General features: G+C 38.0%; 1 protein-coding gene across 2 annotated transcripts in view; it reads left to right on the top strand.

Moving 5' to 3' along the window:
• INSC (INSC spindle orientation adaptor protein) overlaps positions 1-12,126 on the top strand; it is a 275,844-nt gene extending 263,718 nt beyond the window's left edge. For both annotated transcript variants that reach the window (XM_090032621.1, XM_090032620.1), the window contains 3 exons: positions 1,156-1,311; positions 2,063-2,139; positions 6,378-12,126. In XM_090032621.1, coding sequence (XP_089888747.1) covers positions 1,156-1,311; positions 2,063-2,139; positions 6,378-6,506 — 362 coding nt within the window. In that variant the 3' untranslated portion in view covers positions 6,507-12,126. The remainder of the gene's footprint in view (positions 1-1,155; positions 1,312-2,062; positions 2,140-6,377) is intronic.
• The last annotated feature ends 3,989 nt before the right edge of the window (positions 12,127-16,115 follow it).

Here is a 16,115-nt window from a genome sequence, read left to right as displayed (position 1 = left end):
TTGCCCCACTACCCCATCCCCCTGCTTCTCCCAGGGATTTGGCCCACCGTTCCCCACCTTCTTAGCACCCCAGAACCCTGCTCACCTCTCTTGCCCTCTTGCTTACTTTTGACTGCTGTTCTGGGGGAACAGGCAGAGAACGGGAACCTGTCTGCCCAGCCCCAGTTGCTGCTGTCACCAGCACCATGCTATAGGCTGAGCTTAGCCCAGAGAAGAGTAGCAGCCCGGTATCAGTCATGGCAGTGGCAGCAGGAGCAGCATTTGTAGCATCAGCTCTTCTCTGCTCTCCAGGGACAGCCTGGCAGCCAGAATTAAGCTGGGAGGGACAGAGGGGAAGCCATAGGGGCAAGTGGGGACAGGAGTGAGCAGAGGGGAACCCCAAGGGGCAGAGAGAGAGCCTCAGGGGTCAGGGGGAACAGAACCCTTTTCCAGGACCAGAAAGTGTGCCTGAATCTTTGTCTAACATAGGTCCGAACTATAAAACTTGGCCCACCTTGGTGCTATACTTTACTGGGTCAGCTAGAGTCAGAACATGAACCTGGCTGCCTTGACCCTGACCTGTAAAGTCTCTGTCCCTCCCTCCTTCCCTCTCAATAATATTTTAACTCTTTTACAGGGCCTGAAGAATGGTGTATGCCTGAGAGTTTGCCTAGTGTCTCTCTCAAATGTACAGTTGACTCAATAAAACATAGTACCAAAAAAATCCCTGCTTCATATATCTCCATATATATATATGTACACTCTTCTACTGAATTTGATGAAATGAGCTTCAGTTTATTAACTGTTGCGCTATACATGTATAACAAACTACTTTTCTTAGTTTACAAGGTGAAAATCTACCATGCCTTCTAGTTGACTTCAGACTGACATGGCTAACTGATTTTAGAGCCAAATTTACTGGATCAGACCAAAATCCTAACCAGCTAGGTTTGATTTGATTCCGTTTAGTTCAGTTCAGCTCAAGTCAAGCTGTGCCCAAACTCTGATAATCTGAATTGTAGGCTTCTATTATGTAGGCTTTCTTTATTTAGGCTAAGCTGCTACCCGAGGCCTGTTTCATGTTTGCCAATTTGCTGCTTTTTTATGTTATTTTCTTGGGCTGAAATTTGTATTCTTGTCTGGGAGATTTACTGAAAGCGACTCACTCCTTTGTAGGTATTCAGCTTTTAATGGAAATGCTCTTTGAGAGATCCTCTTCTGGGAATTCAGCAGAAGTTGCTGCTTGTGAGAGAGTTCAACAGAAATCTGCAGTTACGCTGGCACGGCTGAGCCGAGATCCTGAAGTGGCACATGCAGCCATAAAACTCAGCTGTAAGAATGTGATACTAGCTTGATGGCAGACTGTTAAATATTCAGAGAGTGACTTCTTGCTGAGATCAGTGTAACAGGTTTGGGGGAAGGAGCAGCTTTATTTTAGCACTTTCATGCTCCCTACAGACTGCAGGGTTCCCCATACAGTCTGTCCTGCCAGTGAAGGAGGAGATTGTGGTAAATGAAGCCGTAACTAATGTTTTCACTGAAACCCCAAGGTATATCTTCCCTGGCCATGTAATACATGATGAAATATATGTTGAACATTTAACTGTGGCTGGCTGACACTGTGCCAGTTGAAATATGGCATCCAGTAGTTTATCAGCCTCAAGTCTCACGTGAACATGAGTAGAAGAATTCTCTAGCACAAAGATAGACAAGGAACTAGTATATCAATTAAGGAAACAAGCAAGAATGCACATGTTTGGCTGATTGGCATTTTAAGTGAATGTGGAAAGGGTAGGGAAGACTTTCAGTTTAACTTTTTTATTGTGAAAGAGCAGTACATGCCCTATATCTGTGCATTTGTTTATGCTTCATAAATTGCTTAACTGTGATCACTTTAGATAGCACTGTTTAATGCATGCCTAGGCTGTTCCTTCTGCACCTGTGATACATTAAAGGTATTAGCAATTGTATTAAGTATGAAAGGTAAAACTAAAAACTCCCCCAGCATGACTTTTGACATCACAATTTAGAGTTGGCATTATCTCAAAGCGTTATTTCTCCTGATTCCTCTTTAAATTTTTAGGTATTCCTCGCCTCATAAAACTCTGCAGGTCACCAACTGAAAGGAACAACAGTGATTCCGTTCTTGTGGCATGTCTGGTAGGTGCATTCAGTGGCAATGTACGTGCACACCCTGAGACTGCTGGTGCACCCCCGACAGGCTGTGCTCCCCGCTTAGGCCATTGTGAGGGGGGGCATGTGGGAGTGCCGGTGCCCCCCGTGAGTGCCCGCCACTTCTGGGAGCACCGGATGTAGCACCATGGCCACTTGTGGGAGTGGCACAGCTGCTTTCCAGTTGGCCAATTTTGCTATGGTCTTTTCCCCGGTCAGCAAGATTGGCCATGGGGGGATTCCCTCCCCCAGTTGTGCTGACTAGTTGCAGGGGTGGGACATGCCCCCCTGACTAAGGAGGCACCAGTCGCCCTTGGGTGCATTTAAACTGTCCTCTTTTATGTGTCTTGAAAAATACAGAATTCCTATTCACTTCATGGAATTGTAGTGTATGTAAGAATCAGAAGAATATTGAAAATACCATGTTGGGTTTTCCTTTCTCTTTTGAGCACAATCCTGCATAGTATTAAGCATCTTCACATCTCAATTCCAATGAAATCAAGACATATGCACCTATATCAAATGGCTGGATCTTCATCAATACTGCACTGACCTTCCCCCAAACTCACTATGGTAGTCGAGCATTTCCAGCACCTCAGTGCAATAATTCAGAGCTCAGAGGATTAGTATTCTTGATACCAGCTGCTCTAAAATTCCCCTCCCTGAAAAAGCTGAAATCATGACTTTGGAAAGTTTGAGTTTTCAGTATTTTCTAAAAAGGAGACAGATAAAGGTTAAAGATAATTTTTTAAAACATTATATATCCTAAGTTACTAATAACAGAGCAGACTATAAGTATTAATTTAATTCTATTTAATAATTTGTTTTGTTTACATATTTAGGCATTTATCTGGCCTGATGTTTTGTATCATCCCAAATATCTTAAAAGTTTTTCTAAATACAGTTAGCAGAGGGACTGTGATAATATTGGGATTATTCATTAAAATGAAACATAAAGCCCTTGTATTGTGTTTCATTAAACATGCTTCTTTCTTTCCTGGCCCATGATGAAGGAAAAACCTTTGAAACTATTTTCAATATTAATTCTGTTGGCTTCTGAATTCAGGATTCAGTAACTTTTACATTTCATTCTTTGCTACTGTAATTTCTTTGGCAAATTCCTTTCATCACAGAACTGTTACAACCCATACACACTAATGCATACAAATATTTACTACATCCCCTTCCTTTTCTTCATCCTTCTGTCTCTTTCATTACAATCTTCTTCTTCTCTGAGCTGCAAGGCAGAGATTGGCTGGGAGAAAGACCTCTGCTAAGTGCAGGGTAGTCAGCATGGCTGGCCTGGTCAGCTTTCAGGAACTGAGTAATTTCCTGCAGTTCAGTATGAGAAGGAGGTGATCGAGAGAGATGGGCTGCCTGGCAATGGAAGCCAAGCCCTGATGAATGAAAAGGTGGAGAATATTTGCTGGAAAAACTTTTTTATTATTCTGAATAACAGACTCAAAAGTTGGCTAATTGGAATCTTTTTTAACACTCTGCTCAGTCACTGACAGGGAAGTTTTGTTTGCTTAAGCAAGACTCTGAAGCTAGCCTGAACAAAACCACTTTGAACCCCAAAAGTGAGAAATTCTGTGGTTGTTTTGAACTGCTCCTTAGAAGCTGAGTGCACCGGTTTATTAGACATAGGGGCCTGGGGCAACAGTCCTGAACCAAGCTGCAACTCACCTGATTTGTCATAATGATCCTTTCATTTTTGCTCTCCCTCTGGCATCTAAGACAAGTTGCTCTATTGAGTGTCATACTGCACTCAGTATTTCTCCATATACTGGAAGGTGCCGCTTAGGCACTTCTTTGGAAGTGCCAGAAAGCTGGATGAGAGAGGATGATGGTTAAGGTGTTGGTAGGGAGGACTGAGAGTTATAAAGGATATAGCCAAATACAGTGGCTCTTACTATTCTCATTTTTGTCAGGAGATGTATCCATTCTGTCAACACAAGATTTCACTGTGCTGCTCAAGATTTTGGAGTTGATGTTTAGCTTTTTGCTTATTGCAATGCTTATTTCTGAGGCAATGAATGTCTCTAGGCTTTTCATTGCCATTGCCCCATCTGACTTAGGCAGTACAATGCATGTTGTGACTCTTATATCTGAAGATCTGTAGCTGAACTCAAAGAAGTTACTCACCTATTCATTTGGTGTTATGTTACTCCACCTTTACCACTTCTTGTCCCTATATTCCTGATGCCTGTTGGCTTTTGAGTCTGTGGTACAGAAAGCCTCTTCTGAGAAAGGCTTATTATTGTTCCAAACAGACCTCTCTTTATGTTCTTGTTAAAAATGAGGTAACTACTTATTCTTCATGTGTGAAGAACATTCTTCCTATACCCATGGGTAGATTATATTTTCTTCCAAAACAGTGCTGTCCAACTTCTAAGTGGCCAGTGTCCACATTAGTGCAAAACATAGGCTCCTGCACTGCACATGTGGGTAGTCATAGCCCTTCACTCCCCACCACTACACCATGCCATGGGTACAGTCCCACCCTAAAGTCCTAGAGTTGCACCATCCTGGCCCCTTGGGCAGGAGCAGAAAGCTAAAATTGATGGTGGGGAAAGCTTAGAGACCTTGGCTGCAGCAGCAGATGGAAAATTAAGGTGGCAGTGGCCAGGTAGGAGCCTGCAGGCTGCAAGCTGGACAGCCACATCAGCATAGTGCTTCCCCCAGTCTAATTAGCTGTGCTTAGAAATGTAACCGATGCAGATACACTGCTTCAGGTTCTAAAGCTACTTTGGTAGACAACATACCCCTAGATCTTTTACAATCAGGCATTAAAGGGGTATATGGCAAGAAGGGTATAACATGTATATAGAGACGCCTTAGTCAGCTCTACAGAGTCAATCATGTGCAGTAGTTATTGTGCATTTAGTTTACTACTTCCCTAGTGAAGTGCTAACTAAATGTGCAGTAACTACAGTAAATGAACAGTAGTGATGGCACATGGTTTTTTTTGTGATGGTCACTGCACAGTAGCCTCATAACCCTGCACAGTAACTCACTAGCATGATTTTTGAACGGCACACTACTGCACACTGTTATTAGGCTACCACGCAGTAAGCATCTTGTGTAGATGTGCCCTCTGAGTACTGGAAGTAGTGTAGTTGCATTTAGTGTGCTGCTAATTTCTCATTTCCAAGAATCAGATTAGAGAAAAATACATTGTTCTGATGATCTTAAATTGTCTTACGAAGAAGCTCTAGTGTCTCTGTATTTTGTAGGAGGACTTGAAATTAGGCAGGTTTGCCCAAAGAATCAGGAAAGCGCCTGTTGGTTGAAGAAACCAGATGGATTAGAGATTGGGGCCTAATGAAGAATGAGACAGGAGGCAAAGGACTGGTCATGCCAAGACACTGGAACTGAGATTAGGAGTCTGTACAAGTAGACTGGCCTAAGGAAGGTAAGATTGGAATTAGGCAGGCTGGAGAAATACATGATAGAAGAGTCTTTGAAGAAGATCTGAAGAGGAATGCATTGCGTTTAAAAGCTTGTCTGAATCAATTCCAGTCATGTAGTGGATCCAATGCAAGGTGTCATCCTCAAAAATCCTTGCATCTTGCATATTTCCTAGACCATCACAACTACTAAATATTGTGAGTTCCAAAGGAAGAAGGGTGAAATCACATCATTTAGTTTGTTTTTATGAAGATAACAGGGCAGTCAATTTATTTTTATATGGTGTCATCATTTGGTAGTTACTTCAGTTCCTAAATTGTTTGAAACTTTTATTTCCTTTACATTATTATATTAGGTTCTGCATGCAATTATATTAAGTCATATATTTTGCTCTAGAGAACTTGTTGTCTTAATAAACAGGCCAGACAAAAAGCTGCCCAGGGAACTAAAGTTTCCAAATGGTGAGGTGACTTACTGAAGATTACGGAGTAGATCAGTGACCAAGGCAGGACTAGAACCTAAGCCTTTCCGCTTCCAGCCAAGAGTCCTTTCCTATAGAAAATATTGTGTTTAACCCCTGCTCATATATTTGTTTGAATTCATTGTAACGTGCTCAATGAATTATTGTTTCAGTTTTTAATTTGGAGGAAGATTTAAGTGTATGATTGGTAAGTGTATGGTATGTAGACCCTGAACTGGCTCTGGCCTCCATACAGAAGTTTCACTTCAACCACTAATTATTACTAGCAGCTATTATGTTTTCTGGAAATGCAGACTTTACTTACTTTTAATTTTACCCCCATTACTTCTTGCAGGCAGCCTTACGAAGACTAGCAGTTATGAGCCCTGATCGCCTTAAAGATTCAGATTTCCAGCAGCTGGTAAAGCCTAGACTTGTGGATTCCTTTCTGCTGTGCACAAATATGGAAGAAAGCTTTGTATAAATGAGTAAATATGAGCCAAAAAAGCAATCCACTTTTTGAGCAAGAACCAATATAGTGTATACGGTATTATGTAGCCCTAGCACTATTATTTATGATTAATTTATTTTAAAACCACAAAGGTCTGGTCTGCAAAGGAAAAGAAACATGTTTTATCAGTTAATCTCAAATCAGTGGTTTGCATACATTTTTTAAAAATTCTGTTTTCCAGCAAAAGATACGGACATGTTAACACACCTGATAATTATGATTTAGTTAAAAATTAATACATTTCAATGTATGGTTTAGGGGCCATGTTTTCTTCATGATTACATGGCTACAAGTTATCCAGGTAACTAATGGAGGAATTTGGTACCTGATGTTAAATGCTTATGATAGTATTTTATGATTGCTATTTCTTTATAATTAGAGTATTAAGTTGTCCAAAAGATTTATTAATTTGATGCACTCATTTCTTAATAATTGATTTTTCAGGAAAATCCTGAATAATTTATAATAGGTTGTAGAAAAGTATATGCATATCCAAAAATGGTACCTAAATTAATACCCAATCAAATGTTTAGCTACCCATGCACACAAAAAATTAGTTGCTTTCAAAACCTTACTAATTCATGAAGTACATCTGCCCAGTTACTATTTTTAAGGCAACATTTTTTGAGAGGATGTACATGAATTTATTAAAAAAACAGATGCATGGATAATTTTGACTGAATCTCTAGTTTTTCTGGTTGATTTCTTTTTTAGCTTCAGCCTTTTTTAAATGTAGGGTGGAATTTTCAAAAGCTCTCAAAAATCCCACTTGTAGATTATATGTGGATAAAGACTCAAAAGTGGAAATGTTTGTGTGAACATTTCTATGAAAAAAATTACTATTTTATTTTAGCTTAAAAATATAAAAATTTCCCAGGAGTTTTAGTTTAGTTTTAATTCTGCTTCCCCATGGTAGAAGACATTTTTCCCTTCCGTCTTCTGCTTCAAGTCACTTATGATCTAGGAATTCTGAGGTGCTACAACCTCTACTAAAATATTAAAATGAAGCCCGTATTCCTGTATTTACCTCATAGAAATGTTGTGCAGCTTACTCCATTAATGCTTGTTAACTACTTCAGGATTTTTGGATGAAAGGTGCAATCCAAGTGTTAAGCTGACATGATCTTTATTTTTCAAGAGATAAAGAGAGAACTCTTTTCCTGTGTGTGAAAGGTCTACTATGCTTTCAGCAGTAGCTTATTGTGGCTATTATTTTTCATAGATTGTAGGGATTTGGTTTCTTTTTGAACATTTCTTCTCATAGATATGTTAATCTAAGTATATATTTTTCCTGGATAGGTTAACAATTCATTAACCCCTGCCTTAAATGATCATTCAAAATTAAGGCAAAAATTATATTTTTGACAGCGATGATCTAAATATAGTGGAGAGGAATTCTTCATCGTACACATTGGTACCTTTGAGCAGTTGCTAATAGCATGAGGCTTTATATGAGTAGCAAATATCTGCAGTGTAGTTGGGAGAGATGTTAAGCAAGCCTTGGGCATAAAGCCTTTGTGCACATCTCTTCCAACTATATTGTTGGTCCAATAAAATGTATTGCCCACCAAAACCAGATAAAAGATATCACTCACCCACCTTTGTGTGTCTTGCATGTTTCCTGGACCATCACAACTACAACATTTCAGTCCTACTATGAGTTTGTACAGTAAGAATGGGAATGTTGTAAAGACATTGTGGGAGTGACTTTGGTACTTTTCTCACCAAATAGCAGTGCACATTTGAAATGATGCCTTAATCACCACCTCTAAAGTTAAATAATTCATCTGAACAAAAATCATAGGATGGTTCAGTTTATTTCATAGTACAGCTTTAGAAATGTTATAATCCTGATAATTGCATACAAAGAGCCAAATTCTGTTGTTGTTTACACTCTTGTAAACCTTACTTCATTACTTGGTGTGCAGTTGCTTTGGTGTAGCTAGGAGCAGAATTTGTCCTGTAGGATGTACAGTTCAACAGTTACTTTCCTGGTGTAAAAATGTCTATCCATCAGGGAACATCATTCATCTCATGCTCATGTAACACCAAAGAAATAGCTGTGTGTGCACCAAAAAAGAAAAAAAAAGAAAAAAAAGGAACTAAATTCCTGCTTATACTAAGATCCCTTTACAAATCTTTGTCAATCTAGACATTTTCTTAAGTAATGTGCAAATGCTACTCCTGCTGTTGTGTAAAGGGACCTTAGTGTAAAAGATCATCACTAGACTATAGAACAGGGGCGGGCAATTATTTTGGGCAGAGGGCCGCTTACTGAGTTTTGGCAAGCCATCGAGGGCCGCATGACAGGCAGCCCAGGGCAGATTAATATTAATTTTCTAAATTTTTTAGGGGCCCTGTGGGCTGGTTAGAATCGCCTGGTGTGCCACATCTGGCCCCCGGGCTGCATTTTGCCCACCCCTGCTATAGAATGATAAATAAACCTGTGAAAACTCAGTTGTCCTTAGGCAGGAGCACTTGCTGGAATATGGCCAACGATCTGCAAGCAAAATCGGTCAATGAGAGCTGGTGGCAACTCACCCTGCCTTGCTTTCCCTCCCTCCCTGCCCCTCTTGCAAAGAAACCCCAAATAAAACATGAGGGAGTATCAAGAGATGGCAGAAGGAACAGTAAAGTTGTATGAATCAACATGATTTAGTAAGGCAAAGAAAGTGTTGAAAAGCATACCCAAACAGCCCTTTAAAACAATGGCATATTATTGAATTTGAAGCATTGTATTAATTGATTGACAAGATCGCCATGTAATGGACACATGAGCAAGGAATTGTGGCATTCTGTCTTCTGCCACTGAATAATTGTAATGTTGAACTATACATTCCCATGTGTGTGCTCTTCTCAGTAAATAATCCTTGCTGTCTTCAGGAAAGTAGAACAAGAAACTTCAGCAAAGAAAAATGTAGAAGGTAGCCTGAAAAATGTCAATAGGAAGAAGTTTTCTAATTTGAAAGCATGACAAAAGTAAAAATAAATTCCTATACTCAGTTGGCCTAATTTTTTTAATGCCCTGCATTCTGCAACTGGGACAAGGAAGCTCAAAGTATATGTTAAATAATGCCATTATGATCTGGTAGCCTTTATACTTAATTTGCCAAGATTATGTGAGTACATGACTTGCAGGTCTGAAGGTCAATGCAACTAATATTGCGTTCAGATAAAGTGGTGTAAATCCAGAATAACTGCAATTATTCTCAGTTTGCATATGCACAGCCATATTATTGAGCTCCAGTGTTCAGTTGGTGTGAGTATACATATAACTATGGTTATTTACATTTTGAGAAAAGTATTTTTCACTGAAACTAATATATGTAGCATAAAAGTGAAAAGAATGTATTGGATTTATTAAGACTTAAGTTTCACATATTGAATCAGGCCCAGTTCAGGCTAGCTGCAACTTTTGTGGCGTGCATCTGTTTATACTGAGGTCTGAATTAATCTCATAAGGTTATAGGCAGACAAGCTTCAAGTAGATGTGATACCTTTTATTAGACCAACTAAATATCTGGAAAAAATGTTCTTTGCAAGCTGTTGGGGACAAACATCTTTCTTCTCATAAGGTTACATTTTTGATTTCTTGTGCAGTAGAATTGGTCAGGAAATCAAATATATTCCCTAGATATTTAAAATGAAAAACTAATTCAAAATTTTTAAATTTTTTTCTTCAAGACTTTTGAACTTTTAAATTTGTTTTGAACCAAAAATTTGAAATGAACTAAGTTTTTCTTGTTTAAAACATGTTAAATCAAAAACATTCTGAGATACAAAAATGAAAACTGTCATTTCAGATTGATAGAAATGAAATGTTATTTTGTCTTGTTTTAAATGCAAAGCAAACCCAAATGACATTATGTGTAAGTGAACACTTGATTGCTTTTATAATGTCTCTTCTAAACACATTTTTATTTTTAAAATAATGGTTTTATTGAAACTGAGAGTTTCCAATGTAAAATTTCAATGTTACTGTAACTGTGTTTTTCAATAGGAAAATACTGTGAGTAAAAATACTCAACCAGTTCCAAAGTATGCATTCAGTATCACTGACTTGTAGGGATTGCAGTACTATAATTTAGGGCAGAATTTAGTGTAGTCATTTTGGAATATATGTGCTGTTTGCCAGAAATAGTCTTATTTCATTTAAATTTCTTAGAACAATTTTCATTTTGTATTTTTTTTCAAACAAACAAATGTAAGCGCCTTTGTAAGTTTGTTTTACAAACCTGAGGACTTTGAACTATGACCTGAATATTTGCATTTAAAAATTATATTTAGTTTGAAGTATTTACAGACATTTTGGACTTAGACATTTATCTACAAACTAAATAAATACATGTCAACTTATTATCTGTTTGTTACATTAAATATAATTTGCACTCAAGTTTTCTAGTCAGAAATTATTTACCAAAAATAATAGTTGCATGTACAAAGTATAAGTATATTGTTTCTAAATGCCCTTTTTGTGTTACACAGTGAACATTTTGTGCTTTCCCTTCTACAATAATTAGACTTAAAAGCATAAAACAACTGTGTGTGCGTGTATACGTTCGCATGTGTATGGGCATGAACACATGCTTCTATATGCATCTGTGCATTCTGTGTGTCTGTGCATCTGTGTAACATCAGTTACGGTTTAATCAGAAGCGCCTCCAATGATGAAATGACTTCAGTAACCTAGAAGGGTAGGAAAGGATAAACTGAGGTAGGGGGTCAGTAGAAATGCATTCCATACTCAGAAGCAAGCATAGAAAAGCCATGGTCATTATTCTAAGGTACAGTTTGTGGAATCCCTGAAACACAGCAAATATATGTGTGTCAATATCTTCCAAGACTTGAGTGGAAAAAAAGTCATTAACAGTTCAGAAACCTTAGTTATAAACTCTGATGATATGGTGGCCTTTACACTAGCAAAAACATAAATTAGTCACAAGGAATAGAAAAAGAGACAAAAAAGAAAAGAGGGAACAAGCTATTCAAGTATTCTTAAGGTGGTTACTTCCACATTTACACATATAGGTTAAATGGACAAAAAACCAATTGCAGACTCTATAAGAAAACTGTGGGTACATGTACACTGGCCCCATGTCACTCTGGAGGTTACTTGCTCCTATTTGCATGGGTCAGATCAAGAAATGTGGCTGTAAGAGTGCTCCAAGGACATAGACCATCAGAGGAGTGGTGGGGCACAACTCCTAGGTCCCCTGGCTGCCACATTTCTGGGGTTGGAGCAGGAGAGAATGGGCTGTGTGTTATTTTTAAGCAGCAACTTCAAGAGTGGTATAGAGCCAGTGTAGATATAGCTCCTATTGTATAGATATATCACCAGTGTAGATATAGCTCTTATGATCAGTTTGGAAAGTGACATAATACTCTGTTCTTTGACAGTTCTGTCACATCTTTCTACAATCCACATTTTATAGCAAACTTCATATTTTGAATCATCATAATGATAGAAAGTGCTTCAGTATCTAACTGGCAAGTATAAGAAATATTAATAACAGGTTGGGCACAGCTTGTTACAACTTGCTCTGTAAAACTAAAAGTTAGAGTAATATAAATAATTTTGACTTTTCTGCTAGGTATTTATTAATTGTAGCTTTTGAATATGTCCTGTTAAATAATCTTTTACATATTAAACTTTCATACAACTTTCAACTCAAGTGCAGTGATGAATCATTGAAATTTAATGTGGACTTGGGTTAATTGATTTCAATCCTATTTTGTTTTGATTCTTACGTAATTATTGTGCCATGGAGCAGAAACATCATTTTAAAATGAAAACCTGTGCATTACTATTGCTCATTTAAAGGAGAGTTGGACACTCAGCACAGAACTATAATATTTCCTTTGGTATTAGAGAATGAACCCAGACTGATATAAGAAACTCTGGTGATTGTGATCCTCTCCTCTCCCTATTTCCTGTTAACAGTACTCAGTCACTTTGCTGGAAATTCTTGCTTAAAACATAACTTTTACATCAGGGGCTCAGTCTTTGAGAGCATAATGCAGCCAGATCCAGGGGCAACAATTGGGTCTTATATTTCTAGTAACTCGTATATCATCTCTGCAGCAATTCTCAGATGGCATATTATTGACAAATTAGGGCTTGCTCTCAGGCCTGAGTTTCTGCTTACTTCCAGCTGCTACCAAGTGTGACATACTTCAGTTGTTCAATGTTTATTTGATTAAAATTTCAGCTAAAGACTCTGTGACTACTTATTATCTGTCACAAACAATATGAACTTGGGAGGAAGCTGTTACACTTTAGAATCCTAATCATAAATTAAATTGATGGGATTTTTAACATTATGAGAACAAATGAAAGGTTTAGTTCTATAGAATAAGTGTGTTCCTGACCACATAGATTGAAAAAAAGTCAAATGTATTTATCCTTCTCACATTGGAATGAGGAAACCAGTCCAAACACTGGAAAAATGCAAAACCTAAAACAAAGACACGAAAAGTTTTCTTTCCCCTTGCTGATTTACCTACTAATAAGGTCTGATTTTAACATCAGGTCTTAACTAACCAAGATTCAATGAATTGATATGTTATATGAAAATAATTTTAATTCAAATTACAAAGATGAGATATCTATGGAAGAGTGTCTCTCTCTCATCACCAAGGGTTTTTGATTTCTATTGAAAGATTGCCTTTGTAAATAATTAGATGAGCTTGATACAGAAGGAAAAGAAAACTGTATGCAACCCATGGGAAACAAGATCAGAACCCAAGAGAGTGAGTGGTATTCACGCTTTCTTTTTCTACTCAAATACTATGACTGTCACAGAGGTCTAAATGAAATTTCCAAAATAATAGATTTAATTTTAATATATAGTTTTTACATAATTACTAAGCTGTCTTAAACTTTACAAGTTTCAACAATGAACTTCCAAAACTTAAATTCTTCATATTTCTGATTATGTAATATACATTTTACTTGGATCAGTTTTATACTACTGTCTTGGTTGATCTGGATCCTGTATGGGGTCTGTAGGTGTGATTTAGCATGCTGGACCTGTGCCATGTGCTGGATCAAACTGCATACCAGGCCTGCCTTTTGTGCTGGATACAGCTATATGCTGGCCTAACCCCACATGCCAGCCTGATACCGTGTACCAGCTTGAGCCCATGCACTGGTCCAATCTAGCACACAGGGCCACATTATCTGGTTTGTGGAGCTCCCCCCGATTTGGAAATGTGGCAGCAGGGAAATGGCAACTAACACTACTACTTGTCCCCTGCTCTGAAATTTCTGGACCTGTGCAGAGCCCCACAGGCCAGACAATAGAGCTCCGTGGGTCAAATCTGGCCTGTGAACCACAGGTTGACTATCCCTGAATTAGTGGGTGAATCTACACAAGATGCTACATTGCCGTAGCAACGTGCTATGGTGATCTAGCATTGTCGGGCACAAACTGTGATGCCACAGCTACATAACTATAGCAACACAGTCCCTCATTATAGCACATTGCTATGGCAATGTAGTGACTAAAAATAACTGCATCACCAGCACAGCGCAGTATGGGCTGTTACTGTGCAGTCACAGAGTACTTCTGAAAGGAAATACTCAATGACAGCGCAGTAATAAAAGTGCCGTAGGGGCATGTGTATCTTTTCAGGTAAATCTCTGTAAATCTCTACACTGCACTTTTCCTTGGACTGCATTTGGAATATGTATCAACAGGCATTCATATGCTTATTAATCAGCATCAGTTTCTGGCAAACAAAGAAGTTTAGCTCTACGATTACCCATACGTATTCATGTGAATATTCATCCATATCATTAAGAGAGCGTATGGAATACATAGGGGCACCTGCAGAACTACCGTAAGTCAAAGTATGGGTCACTTCTGCATATAGAAGGAAAATGGGCAACATTTTTACTGTATGTTTAGGCGGACTGAGAGTTTCTATTTATTCCTAGAGGTTGGTGAATATATATAAGAAGGCACAGAATTAAATTACAAGTTTTCCAAAATTCTGTGAAAAATGAAGAAATCCAGCTAGTGCATTTTGTAACTAAATGAAATATTTCTTCACGAAATTTGTTGCCCCCATTTCCTACAGGCATAAATTCTCCCTCTCTTTTCCACCACGCTATATTTTTCTGGCTTATTTTAGGAATTTGTACAGCTTCATTATGTAAAGGCTGGAATACTGTTTAATGTGGTAATTTCACCATCAACTGAGGATAGAGAATCTTAATTTTTCTGAGCAATGGGTGAATAAGATGGCAAAATAACATTGACACACTTGACGTTTATTTGAGTACATGCCTGAGTTTAGTAAAGGCTGTGAACCCATAAGGATACCCAAATCATGTGGAAGTATTTATAGCACACGCTGGTTTCTCATCTTTACCTCTTATTTTTCTATTACTGGGGGTACCAATTTCTCTTTCAAAGAGAAGCCACTGTTTTTAGAAACGATTTTGGAAATGCTTTTGAAAAAACACTATTTGTGGACTCCTGTTTTGTCAAAAAGGATTAAAAATGAGCAGTGGAAAAATACAGGGAAAGACTGGTAAGAATGAAAATGTTATAAATCTTTTAACTGCCACATAATCAATATTGGACAGTAGCAGGTATAGATAAAAATAACTCTACCGTTCACTGTTCACTCACTTCACTAGCTCTATGTATAGGTTCATAATAGACTTGTTTGTGGCCTGTATCACTTCCGTGTCCTGGGAGGTGTCATCTTAGACGTGATCACGGTTCCCTTTGTTTTTGAGGAGTATTAAGAGTTATAGCAGGTACATCTATACATTCATTAATGTGCTTTTGCTACTGCACATTACATTTTGTACTTCTAATGTGAGGTAATAACTAAATGCACATTAGGCTGCCCTAATGCACAGCAGTGAAAGAGCATGCTTTTTTAGTGACGTTTAATGCAGACTAGCCTAATTTTACTGCACATTAGCGTATTAGCATGGTTTTTGCTGTGACGCTAGTGCACAGTAAAATAGCCTACTGCACATTCAAGTGCATACCTAGATGTGCCCACATATACACTTGGAAGTCACTGCTGTGTAATGTGCAGAATATCAGAGATTTTAGTGTGTCTTTGGGAATATAGCTGTTGAAACACTTAGTGTTCCTTTGGAATATTAGGTGTTATATACAGATAAAATATGGTTTCCATTAAAATTGAAGTTTTTGCTACATCAGACTCCAGCTCTAAAGTAATTTACTAACTGAAACATTATTCTCTGATTTGGCACAAGCTAGATGAGTCATCCTATTTGATAATATTGTAGGAGAAAAAGAAATACTTGGGGAATCATGACTCATCCATCAGAGAATAATATACCAGGATACAAGTTCCTTACTAGGAAAAAGTCCATTAAACTTCAAAGTAGAAGGGAGAGAGCAAGGGAGATCTTAGAATATTGATTTAACATCGTTATCTAAACAGCGTGCTGTCAAAAGATATATGAAAAACCACCAAGCTTATACCAAACATTTCATATGGCAAGAAAGCTACTATCCGGAACAAATTAGAACATAAAGGTCAAATTTAGTACTGAAATACATATACTACACCCCCATTAAGAGCAATGAT

The sequence above is a fragment of the Crocodylus siamensis genome, chromosome 2 (assembly GCF_052110815.1).
Source record: "Crocodylus siamensis isolate JL-2025a chromosome 2, ASM5211081v1, whole genome shotgun sequence".
In the NCBI taxonomy this organism is placed as follows: domain Eukaryota; kingdom Metazoa; phylum Chordata; order Crocodylia; family Crocodylidae; genus Crocodylus; species Crocodylus siamensis.
This window is presented reverse-complemented; position numbering and strand designations above follow the sequence as displayed.